General features: G+C 54.5%; 4 protein-coding genes across 4 annotated transcripts; 3 read left to right on the top strand and 1 right to left on the bottom strand.

The window, feature by feature from the left end:
* Positions 1 to 415: 415 nt before the first annotated feature.
* On the bottom strand, positions 416 to 1008 carry ATP17 (ATP synthase f chain, mitochondrial precursor; the record flags this gene model as incomplete). Its single annotated transcript, XM_064806447.1, has 5 exons — positions 416 to 441; positions 495 to 560; positions 620 to 770; positions 908 to 922; positions 982 to 1008. 5 exons carry the CDS (start codon positions 1006 to 1008, stop codon positions 416 to 418), a joined length of 285 nt encoding a protein of 94 aa, XP_064655264.1.
* A 171-nt stretch (positions 1009 to 1179) lies between these two features.
* Positions 1180 to 1940, top strand: NdufS4 (ndufs4 NADH dehydrogenase Fe-S protein subunit; the record flags this gene model as incomplete). Its single annotated transcript, XM_064806446.1, has 3 exons — positions 1180 to 1421; positions 1470 to 1580; positions 1631 to 1940. 3 exons carry the CDS (start codon positions 1180 to 1182, stop codon positions 1938 to 1940), a joined length of 663 nt encoding a protein of 220 aa, XP_064655263.1.
* Positions 1941 to 2957: 1017 nt separating this feature from the next.
* Positions 2958 to 10593, top strand: TAO3 (Cell morphogenesis protein PAG1; the record flags this gene model as incomplete). The annotated part of the gene is made up of 2 exons (XM_064806445.1): positions 2958 to 2993; positions 3079 to 10593. The coding sequence occupies 2 exons, from the start codon at positions 2958 to 2960 to the stop codon at positions 10591 to 10593; spliced, it is 7551 nt and encodes a 2516-aa protein (XP_064655262.1).
* Positions 10594 to 11475: 882 nt separating this feature from the next.
* LTR77_009215 (uncharacterized protein) lies at positions 11476 to 12372 on the top strand (the record flags this gene model as incomplete). Its single annotated transcript, XM_064806444.1, has 2 exons — positions 11476 to 12073; positions 12128 to 12372. 2 exons carry the CDS (start codon positions 11476 to 11478, stop codon positions 12370 to 12372), a joined length of 843 nt encoding a protein of 280 aa, XP_064655261.1.
* Between the last annotated feature and the right edge of the window lie 223 nt (positions 12373 to 12595).

Raw genomic sequence — 12595 nt, 5'->3', positions numbered from 1 at the left:
GGGTAGAAGAGGAGATTGCGGTTCTCGCGCTGATGGGGAGGTGTGTGAATGTCGAAAGGAGATGTTCGCTGCTGTCAAGGTCAAGTGTCGTCGCAGTCTGTCGGCTCCGCTTCCGCTTGCCGTTCGGGAAAGAGATCACGCACGTGACTTTAGAGTCTACAGCGAAATACAGCTTCCATCGGGATGTAAACGCAGATCTACTCTAATACGGCAGTGAACTACATGCAGACGAAGAAGTGTTCAGTATGGGATAAGTTGCAAGCGGTCTGACGTCTCTCTGTTCTCTGCGCCAACGTTGGCCCGCCGGTGAGTTTCACTGGAGATGTCAAGGTGCAACTGGAAGTTGTATTTGTCTTATGTACACATAGTCTTTCCTCCGTCTTGTCAACGCCATCCCCGACACAGCTTGCACCTCTTAGTGAGCGTTATTCTTGTGGTGACCTGGTCAAACGTTAGCTTCTGCTGCTTTCGCCGTGGCCTCACCGAATACTCACGCAGATGGAAGTAGTAGTTCTGGGCGTAGCCAAGGAGCATCACACCGCCGATGAGATGAACAAGCGCTGTGTCAAAGCATATCAGTACTGTCCATGGTTGTCAGGCTCCATACAGGCAGACGTACGCATCGCAGACGCATTCTTGCCCATGTACCTGAACTGGTACCTCTGCAGAAGTCCACTCGGCTTCGGGTCGGGTGCTCGTCCTCTTGGTAGCTTCTCGTAGAAGGAGACGACTCTCTGCATGCGAGCGGCATCCGCTGCACCGCCGATGGCCTACACAAGCCATTGTCAGCCACCTGGTTGTCACAAAAGCCCTTCAACTCCGCGCCGGGGATATTGCAGCCTCTTGTATTCTTGATTTGCGACATGACAGGCTATTTGGGGTGGAAAGACTCGTGAGGAGGACGTACGTTGGGCGAGGCGACCTAGGCGGAGTCTGTCAGTGTCGCTGTTCGCATCAAATTGGTATGAAGCCAGCACATACCTTCGGTGGCACTAATGAGGAGACCATGGCTGTTTGTCGAGTATTGTGGTGTTGAGAGCGGTCGTAAGGGCAAGGCAATGGGGTGTGGTATCGGCGAAGAAGCGAAGGGAGAGAGCTTCACTTCGGCTGATCCCGCCCGATCTCCAACATCACCACTCCACGAACAACCACACTTCGCAATCCACACCACCACCAACTATGGCGTCGCTACACAAAGTTGCGGCTCACACGATGCGGACAGCGGCTCGGCCAACACTCTCACGACGAGTTCCAGCATTGTGCCGTCACCAGACCGGCGCCGCCGCCGATGTCCCCGAGCCACCTATCCCAATGACCGGCATTATAGCGAGAGCTCCGAGCAGCCAAGCGGTCCAAACACCGAGCGCGTCGATGATAAGAGACAACCCAGACTACAATGTGGCGGTGGACTACAGGACGTCGTAAGTCGGGTTCCGAGGAACGGGATAGACAATGGCTAAGCAGTACAGCAACTTCTCCCCGATCCCTGCGAGAGTAATGGATGGCAGTGAGCCGGGAGAGACCACACCCGCAGCGGTGCTTTCAGGTGCGCCGGTGGAGCTCCAGGCCCGTACTGTTCGGTAGGTCATATCCGTCTTCCCTGACATACATATGTCCTAACCCACCACAGCATCTACCGCCCCGCCAAACCCGCCACGCAATCCGGGGACTGGCATCACCAACACTGGCGCATGGACTGGGATGTTATGTCGAAAGGCCACCGCTGGGAGAACCCACTCATGGGCTGGCAATCCAGCGCAGACTTCATGCAGGGCACCCATCTCAACTTCAAGAGCAGGGATGACGCGATCATGTTCGCGAACAAGCAGGGCTACGAGTACTTTGTGCAGGAGCCGAACGAGAGGCGGATAATACCCAAGGCGTATGCGAATCAGTTTGTGCATCAGCCGAAGAAGTTGAAGCAGATCAGGACGAAGTAGAAAGGAGTCGTTTTTACGATGTGTATATACAGGACATGTAGCCTATACGGAAGCTCCGCGCGTTCTCCACTGCTTCCTGCATTTCTGCTTATCGGTTTTCTTCGGAGCCGACTCACTTAAGGCAAATATTTCTTCACACGTGTGAGCAGGGTTAGGGTTGGGGTTGGCAGTGATTGAATGTAATATCATGCGAACGGGTTTAAGTTGATGGATATCTGGAAGCACACTGCTCACATAGAGTGTTACGCATTTGGATCCCAATTTGCGTTTATGCACATTCCTATAAGGTTGCTTCTTGACATGTGATCCAGCTTCCGATGTGCTTTTAGCAATACGACCTTTTGAGCGTGGCCGGGAGACCATTTGCAGTCTTCAACGATGTATACATGTAGCAATACACCAACGATTTGACATAGATACTTCGACTCCTCCTGGTGTAGATGCAACATTTAACTACTTTGGTTGATTTCCTGGTAACGGTCAACCGATATAAGATCTACCTAGACACGGTTCTGTTGCCTCGCATGTTCCTTCACCGAACGAACGAGTCAATCGCTGATGCTGTTATAACAACACCAAATCGAGAGCTACGAACCGTAGTTGATTGAAAGTCGAAGAGGAAGCAACCGCTGTGCTCGACCCGAATACCTGGCTCGATGTGACGACCGCATGGCCTTCTTACTGCTCTGAAAGGTCGGCTCGTCCGCGGCTATGGATCCCCTGTCACTTTGGAGATGCCGAATAATGGGGCGGACAACGGCTCCGACTTGACAGTTTCAAATTGGACGCTAGAAGTGTTCCTGCAAGGAACGCCGAGTTTGGGTTTGCCCAAGGGTCCGTCTCTTGGGTCTTTCGAAACCGTCTCCATATTCCCAGCTCGTGCACCACATTGACGACCTCGAAGGCTGGTAGGAACACAGGCTGAACGATGAATGAAGAGGCCGAATTGTTAGGATGAGTACGTCGCAATCTCCCTGTACAATTGCTTCCAGAAGCCGCGTGGGCTTCCGCGGCCACATGGCCTGGATGCAGGCGCCGAGAAACGTGGAAGACGTCCTTTGCTGACCAGAGTTGTCGAATGTGAGCAGCCGCGCCTTTGCCGTCGGATGGACGAGCATTGGTATCTCCATCCCTTCAGTACACGAGTTCCAGCCCATCACCCGAGCGCTCGACCGGCGCACCGTCCACGTCGTACCACCCAGCGTCGCGCGAGCCGTCTTCAACGAGAGGAAGGGCGCTGAGCGCTGCGAGTCCGCACAATGCGTCGCCGAGAACAATAACACCTGCACCGCAAGTACGGGCGAACCAAAGCATCGAGCTCGAACGGAAGCCATCCGCATCCTATGGCCACCACCGACAGACGTCGATTGTGCATGGAGTGCAGCATTCACGAAACCCCAGCCTGCTGTCCACCACAAACGTGACCCCATTGAGCCCACAGAAGGCCATGGCGAAGTCGGCAGGGCCAGATGGGCCCACGCATGGCGCCGTGCCTGGCTTGAAGAAAAGTCCCTCAATGTCTACGCTCCACAGTAGCAAGCCAAACGGCTCAAGTATGAACGTCAATGGAAGCTTCGAAAGAGCAGAATCGCAACGGCGTGCGGACAGAATGCACAGTCAAAGGTCAAAGCGGGACTACGAGCATCAGCGATCGCATTCAAGGATGCAAGCACCAGGAGTTCCGGAGATGCGGACGGTCGGCGAGCTCGCACTTCACCACATGTTCACTGCGTTCATTGCCGAAGCAGAGGAACGTATCGAAAGATGCCTACCAAAACCGGGGAGAGTGGATACTTCTATTGAGAATATATGCGGTCCGGGTGCCGACCCTGCCTTCGACCAACTGCTTGCGTCTCTTGGTCATGTCAGCCGGCGAGACCCTAGCTCATTGATCAGTTCCGTGGTCAATTGGAGGAAGGAGAAGAGGGATGTCATGAACAAATTGGCGGAGGCGAATGTCATGCGGGAGTCGACCAATCCAACGCAGCGACCGACCAACGGCTCCATGTCGGTGCCAATTTCCCCGCCAGTACCGCAGGACGTCGATAAGATCGAATACACCGCAGCAGTGGCGGAACGGAGATCTTTGACGTCTATCTACATCCTCTGTCGGGTGTTGATTGCAGTCCTGGGACAGACAACGTTGAAAGACCTCAACCGCCGTGACAATACTGCGGCACGCCTGGAGGAGGTCATCTATGGTCAGCTCCAGCTCGCCGACCCGGAGCAGCAAATGTCGTCCATGTACAAAAGAGCAAACTGGACCATAAGAGGTCAAGTGGTCGGTGTCATGAGCGGCCTCAGGTTCAAAGAGGTCGCGCACAGGTATCTTGCGGATCTCGACAAGGCCCACAAAAGATTATCGATCAAAGGACTGAACGACACCCGACTTGCAGCGAAGACCGCATTGCTGGTTCAGAGCATGCGATGGCTGAAGGTCCAGACGTTTCCGGAAGAAGCCTGGCTAAATTCGTGCGAGATGCTGCACACACTCGCCAGATACTTTACTGAGGTCCACGGCCGAGTCATGAAGTATGCGTACGCTCAGCTCTTCGAGGCTCTCTTGCTTCCCATCGCCGGGACAGCTACATCTGAATTGAACGTGCGGACATGGCGAGACGTGCTCAACATCGTCCAGCCACGGGTGTCGCAGATGCTCCCTAAGGCGGATCATTGGCCTCATGTGTTTCCTCTACAGGCTGTTCTGCTCTGCGTCTCGCCAGCCGACCAATTTGCGACTCAATGGCTGCCCTTGGTGGCGTCCTTCCAACCCAAAGCAAGAGACAGATCAGCGAGATCGCACGCCCTGAAAGCCATCTGCCGCTTGGTCTGGCGCTATCTCTACCGCCACAACGAGTCTCACAACGCGATAGCGAAGAAGCTGGACGAGGTTATTAAGCTCGTCTTCCAAGGCGGGAAGCGGGTTCTCATCTCTACCGATCCGATCATAGCTGATCCGCTGATCCAGTTGATACGGATCATTGGCTTCAAGCACCAGGACTTGTGCTTCAGGTCGATCATCTTCCCTCTGATGAACTCAGAGCAGCTGATGGACTCTCAGCTGAAGATCGAGAACCTGGATCCTGAGAAGACGGTCATTGCTATCAGAGCGTTCCTCGCGATAATGAGCGATCTCGAGAAAGGCGAGCCGCCTGCCTTTCCGCAAAGCTTCGAGTGTGACGCCTTGCTTGATCCTTCCTCCCGTTCGCCCATAACGCACCGCAGAACGAAATCTCAAGGCTTTGCAGTATCCGCCGGCCGGACTGAACGACTATCACGACCTGTCATGACCGAGAACTTCAATGAAGTCTCGAGAGAGTACTACGCAACATTTTGCAAGATTTTGGGCAATCTCACCATCATTTGCGACAACACTTTCGGTGGGCAAGCGGTTCTGGATGAGAAGCTTGCCACACACACACCGAAGACACCAATGGCCGAAGCGTTTACGTTCAACCGGCGAGACGAATTGTCGAACCCAACTGATCTGCGACAGAACCATTATGATCTATTGTCTGTGGCGGTCGAGGCACTACCTCGCTGTTTCTCCTCGCAGATCCAGATCAACCCACTCGTCAATCTTCTTTGCACCGGGACCGCGCACGTTCAGTCTCACATAGCGAGTTCTTCGGCCCAGTCATTAAAGTCAATTGCGCGCCAGTCACACGCTCAGCCGGTCACCATTGGATTTGCTAGATTCATCTTCAACTTCGACGACCGATATGGGACCGTCTCGGACGGTAGCTTACTTGGACCTGGTCACATTGAGAACACTTTGCAGCTATATGTCGAGCTGTTGCAGATCTGGATCGAGGAGATTGAAGACCGCACTCGAAAGGTAGCCTCGGAGCCTTCAAGCGAGGAGCAGAGCACCCGCCACTTGCCCCTGGACCTCTCCAGTATTCTGGCCCACGTTGACGAGGTGGAGTCGCATGGCCTTTTCTTCCTGTGCTCGCCTTCACCAGTTGTTCGAGCGATCGCTGTCAGCGTCTTGCGCCGGGTGACCAATTTCGACAAGGCCCTGGGAAAACCGTCTCCTCGAATCATCGACATTCTTGAAGGCAGCCCGGACAAGGTGATCAGCATCAATGATGAACGTTTGTCGGTCGCTGAGAGGAGTCGTCTGCAAAACGGCTTGCGAAGAGGTGCATCAAACAGTACGCTGGTCGAGCTTTGCAGCACTGACATGGGAAACGACTCTAAGCTGTGGATGAAGATCTTTCCAAATCTGGTCCGCCTCAGTTCTGAGGAGTGCCTGCACGCCGTTGCTCTGACAAGAGAACTGGTCTGTCAACGACTGTCGCACAGCCATAGGTCTGTGTATGCTCTTGCCGACCCGACCAGGCAAGCAGTGCCTTTTGACCCAGCCTTCCCGATGGGCAGGTTGAGTACGCGGCCTATCGTCTCCTCGCCTGATGTGGTCATCGAGCAGTGGAAGATCCACCTCATCTTCGCCTGCACGACTCTCACAAACATCGGCAGCAACAATTTGCAGCCTCCTAAGACAAGCATGGGTTCTCAGCATACGCGAAAGAGCTCCAAATCATCTACTAGCTCCAGCCTGGACAAGATCGCATCGGCGACAGAGCTGTTTGCAAGAGTGGTACGGTTTCTATCGGTCCCGAATGCTCAGGTCCGGCGCGCAGCTGTCGATGGTCTTGGGGCGACGAACGTCACGTTGTTCCACACGCTACTCGAGGCACTGCAGCCTTATGTCGCCGACTGCAATGCGGAAGTCAAAGCCAGAAATGCAGCACATCAACGCAACACCAACCCACCGATGAGAAGTCGGAAGACAGATCACCTGCGGACTGAGACGACTCGTCTATTGAGCCTTCTGTGCCACCACCTACATGATCAGCCAGAGAACGACGACTACGCCCTCACGTATCTGGTTGACTATGCTAAGTACACCCGCCTGTTCCTGAGCGACGCCGAAGTACAAGCCGAGTTTGACTTTCAGAAGCTGAGAACTTACTTCTGTACTATGACTGAAGGCATCTATGAATACGTACGGAAAGTGAAGGAGCCGTCGCGATATATGTCATTTCAGTCAAGGCAGGCAACTTTCTCGCTCATCGAGAACTGGTGTGGATTCTCGCCGAACGAATCGCAGATACGAAAGCGTGAAGACCATATTCGCCGCTCGATCCTCGAACGTGAGCTCGACCTGAAGAATCGGGGCGTGATGAATTCAGCATTCGAGAAAGAGAAGAGTGAGCTGCAACTTGCTGCGCTGAACGCCATGGCGACATTGTGCTCCGGCCCGCTCACCTTCACCGCTGACAATCGGACACTGATGCATTTCGACGTTCGACGCATGCTCGCTTGGATACACATGATCTTTGAAACTCCAAGTGATCGGAACCACAACATTGGTCGCAAAGCGCTGCACAACCTGATCGTCCATAACATAGACGAGCCTTCTCTGATCGCTCAGGCTATGCGGATGTGCTACACGTCGAAGAACCCGAAAGGTCTGGCCAGCTACTTCGAAGTCATCAATCGGGTGTTTACTGAGGAGGGTGACACCCCAATTCCGTACTGGAAGGTCCTTTGCGCCGCGCTGTTCATTCTTGGAAATGAGGACAGCGACATCAGGATGAAGTCTGCCAGGCTTCTCCGGCTATTCGAGCAACGCCAGAACACCACTTCTAAGCTGCAGGATCTGGATATCAGTGTGTCCGACAAGACAACAGCGGTCTACAAGCTCGCGCAGTTCGAAGTGTCCCGCCGACTGGCGAAGCAGCACCCAGGGCTCGCCTTCCACATCTTCTCTGAATTCTCTGCATACTTCAAGGAATTGGAGCCTGACCATCAACGTAATATGGTCACGGCGATGCTGCCCTGGATCCAAGAGATACATCTCAAGGTGGACCCGGCTGGAGTTCCTACCGCAACAACCTACATGCTCCTCGTAAATCTATTCGAGATCACCGCCAAGAGCAGCATAACACTGCACAATGAGATTCAAGCACTTTGGCAAGCCCTGGCCACTGGCGAGTATGGCGGCAACGTGCTGCTTGTCTTGCAATTCATCCTAAAAATCTGCCTTGATAAGAAGGAACAAGGCTTCATCCACTATGCCAAGCAGATAGTGGTGTTCTTGTCGCAGACGCCTGCTGGCTTCAGAGTCGTTGACCACCTGTTGCTGCAGATCGGACCGCGGAACATGGCAAGCGACAGCTCGCATCACGTTCAAGTGCCCTATGAGACGGGTGCCCTGCCGTACGTCGCCGACATCAGCAACGTCGTTCCTGGTGGTGGCAAAATACACGGACTGTCGCTTGGCCAGCTATGCATGACCTTGATGGTGGATCTCGTCGTCTCACCGTTCACGCTGCCGGTGACGCAATTCGTCCCACTGCTTCACATCGTCCTTGTGCAGTGGGACAGCCAGATCGACATCGTCCAGGACCAAGCGCGGGAGATGCTGGTACATCTCATCCACGAGCTTGTCATCTCCAAAGTCTCACCAGAAAGGCCAGATATCGACTTCAAGAGCATCGAAGACTTTATCGAGTCGGTGCGCCGCAAAGACCAGCAGATCGCTTGGCCTTATGGCGATGTCGAAGGCCGCGCAGCAGAAGACGATACGAGTCTACTGCCGGAGGCAATGGCGTATGTGATCGAAGAGCTCGTCAAGATGTTCTCGACGGCGTACACTGGTATCAGGGAAGAGTGGGCCAAGGTTAGCATGCACTGGGCGGCGTGTTCCAACGTGCATGTTGCGTGCCGCTCTCTCCAGGTGTTCCGGTGCATGGAGATAAAGGCCGACCGGATCATGCTTGCGGACCTCGTTGGAAGGCTGTCGAGTACCATTGCTGACCTGGACTCGCGGCATGTCCTACGATACTCGCAGGAAACTCTTACCACGCTGCGCACCTCTGTCGCTGCTCTGACTACGCAAGAGCTTCTGCTGTGCCCAGAAGTCTTCTGGGCGAGCTGCGCGTGCCTCGAGACAGTGTACGAGAAAGAGTTTCAAGAAGCCTTGGCCATCCTCAACCTGCTTCTCGACAAGGTGGACCTCAGCGATGAAACGGTCCTGCAGATGCTGGTGGAAGCTAGGCCGGCTGTGGAGGGCCAATCGTCCTTCAAAACTCTGCACGAGCTAGCTCGCAAGGGCATGCGGTCGAGCAACTCGATGGGCCAGTCGTTGGCTACCATGGAAAGACTCACCAAGCTCCCAGGGAGTCACATAGTTGGCAGAGACGAGCGGCTGTTCTTCACGGTCCTGGCAAATATGCCAAGATACCTGAACCACTTCGACGAGAGCCGCGCCGACTACTCGATACTGCAGTCAGCTGAAGTCTTAGCGGCAGCTGCCGATGGTCAGAATTTGATCAACCTGGGACGAGCGCTTCGAGGCTTCGCACAGTCCAAGCATCGTTTGGGGGATGACTTCTTGGCTCAGTGCACAGCAGCGCTTGTCAAGGTGAATACCCACGACCAAGAATTCTCGAGCCTAGTTTTCTTGATGGGCATGGCCAACAATCAGTGTTCTTGGTTCAAGGTGAAGACAATGGAAGTGCTGTGCAGGATCATGCCAGCGATGGACATGCGCAGTCCGGAGATAGCTTTGCATGGGCCAGATTTAATCTCACCACTGCTTCGTCTGTTGCAGACGGAACATTGCCAGCAAGCGCTCGATGTACTGGATAATGTGATGGACATGTCAGGCACTCCGAACGACAGCAAGCATCTCCGTATGAGCATGGCAGGCTCGCACTCGAGCTTGGCAACCAGAAAAGAGTACGAGAACACCAAGAGCTTGTACGGCATTCCCGAGCAGTCGGGTTGGTCGGTGCCCACTCCCGCGATATACTCCACACGGACGCGCAGCTTCCTATCGCGGCTTGGGCAGAGCATGATGGTGGCGGATGGAACCAGTATGACGGTATCCACACCGGAGCTCGAGTTCCAAGCCGATGATCACGACTCGTACTTCACTCGGAGCACGGTGGCTATATCTGGAGCATCCACTATCGACGGCAACATGGGCGAGCTTGCAGATCAACTTGACGATCTAGATGACTTTTTCGACGATCAGACGCCCTCGCCCTTGCGGACGCCAGATCTGGCGAGACACCCAAGCACACTCATCGAAGAGCGCGAGGCCTTGTATGATCAGCAGGCCTTGCCAATTCTGCACAAGTCGCTGAAGAGAAACACGAGCGTGACCTCGTTCCAGCACGGGCTGGCCGACTTCCGTTACCCACAACAGCCCGCAGTGATGAACCCAGCGGCCTTTGCGCAGAACGAGGCTCTGCCCGTCAGACCTGGCCTGCACAACCGATCCATCACCACTCCAGTCATGCACATCGAGCAAGGACGCGGGCAGCCGCAGAACGGCATGTCGGTGAGTCGCGAGTCGAGCGATGGGCAGGAACCCTTTTCCGACGACGAAGCATCCATCGGTCGAGCTCACACGGCCGACGAGCCGTACCACATGCACAGCGGACCGAAGCCCCCGACAACAAGCAGCAAGCCGGGGTGGAGAGGCGCGATACAAAGACGGCTCACGAGCAGCAGCAACTCCAAAGAGGCCAGGGAGGCTCTCAAGGCTACCACGAGTCTCCCGCTGAAGAGTCCGAAGCTGCCGCCAAAGGTACCGATGACGTTCTTGAACAGTTCCGCAAGCGAGGATTCATGACATGATGGGCGAAGTTGATGTTGATGCAGAGGCATGCAGTGGAGGGCCATGTGTAACGATAAATGTATGACTACTTAGATACCCGCTCGCTGCGAGCAGCGCTCTGTATCATAGCAACGGCTGGCCAAGCAGATGAATTGATTACCTACCCTTCTATTAAAACCGATCAGCTCCGCGCAAGCTGTCGACAATGAAAGCGGCCGACTAGGTCAGAGTGAGCCGTCTAAGGGACCTTCGTCCCTTTTCAAAGACAATGACCGCCCGCTGACGAGAGTGATGTTGCCTTTTTGGCCACGATCTCGTTTCAGAGAAGACTGCAGGGCAGGTATGCCTGGGTGGCCGCTTCCACTGCAGGCGACGTAGCAAAAGAAGTAGCAGTCAGGTTCTAGCTTCTCCGTGATGCTAATCACCTGTTACAAAGACTGCTATTAGGCCATACTGTTCCTACTATCTCGGAGAACTATGCTGTCCGCCTATTATTCCTCGCCCCCTTCTCCGCTAAACAATCTCCTACCTAAAGGCTTCTGAATATACCATCTTCATAGTCTAGACTGCGAAGATTGCTACTTCTTCTATGTATTACGTCGCCTAGATTGAAATCGATCAGATCCGGGGATTGATGAGATCGCGCTAGGTTTGTCGATTCGATACGTCACTAATGTCAATGACAACCATCCATTCGGACGTTCAGTTCTTGTTCCCTTCTACTTCCTACTCACTTCTACGTCGATAACACAACCTAGGCAGATCACATTTCAGGACTTCAAAGCCAGTCTTCTCGTTGCTGGAGTTCAAACGGTACACCGAACAGACGAGGAAATCGCAACACCCTCCACCATAGCTTCACGACTGAACCAGATCTCGCGCACCTTCCAGCGCACAATGGCCTCAACATCAAGCACGAAGGCGCCTCAGCCAGCACCATGGAAAGCCACCTTCCTTGAGCACCTCAATCAAATGGACAAGCCAGAATTCGTCTTCAGCTCGCTCCACCCAGCGCCTGAAGGCAGCCCTACACCCTACGTCCCAAGAGCAAGATACTGCATATACCGCGGCTGCTGGGCGGAGCTGCCGGAGAACAAGCACAACCAAGCGGAGCAGAACGAGCGTGTATACGGCAGCGATTTACCCACTTTCACCACCGACGTGCGGATGCAGAAGCAGTATGAGCTCTTCGCCAGCTCGAGCGGGCATGCGGATAGATCGGAGTTGGTGCAAGGGTCTGGAGGCGGTGGGCCTTGCGAGGCGGTGTTCTGGGCGAAGGAGGTGATGGTGCAGTGGAGGATGAAGGGGGATGCTTTCATTATTGGTCCGGATATTGAGGGTGAGGGTGAGCAGAGTAAAGAGAGCAGTGGGGTGAGGACGGTGAAGAGTGAGGTTGGAGGGCGGATGCGGGTATTGAAGGAGGAGGATCAGGATAAGTGGTCTTGGAATAGGGAGCTTACTGCACATTTTGGGAATTTGGCGCCGGGCATGAGAGGTGAGTCTTTGCCGTTGCGCGGTATGAGTGTGGTATGCTGACTGTCCATTCCAGGCTCGTTCGCAGCTCCGCCGCCAGGACAGCCAGTGGACCAGCCATACGACGATAAGAACCTCGCTCCGGGTATGAAGATTGAGGACAACCACCACCCCGTTGCGAGGAAGAATTTCCGAGTTGTCGTGATCCGACCAGATGAGGTGGAAAGTGTTGATCTCTCGGATCCGGCAAAGTCTCGACGACAGGTGTACAAGTATGATGCCTCGAGCGGCGAATGGACCCATCAAGAGTGCTGGCCTTGAGCAGAGAAGAGTGCGTGGGCGGTTTGCAGCAGACGTCGTTGTATTGTACGAGTTCAGTCGAATTCGAGATCGTTGCGCAACGTTACGCGATTCTCAGCTCATTGGCAGTATCGGAACTGGCGAGCGGTTGGAAAAAGCCTTGTGTGTTGTTGCACAAGATCGCTTGGTGACAGGGTAGAAGCACATGGCTGAGGGGGGGGGGAGGCGGAAGGCTGCATGCTCG

The sequence above is a fragment of the Saxophila tyrrhenica genome (assembly GCF_035928015.1).
Source record: "Saxophila tyrrhenica strain CCFEE 5935 chromosome Unknown scaffold_17, whole genome shotgun sequence".
Classification (NCBI taxonomy): Eukaryota; Fungi; Ascomycota; class Dothideomycetes; order Mycosphaerellales; family Extremaceae; genus Saxophila; species Saxophila tyrrhenica.
Note: the sequence above shows the minus strand (reverse complement) of the source record. Positions and strands in the feature narration are given on the sequence as shown.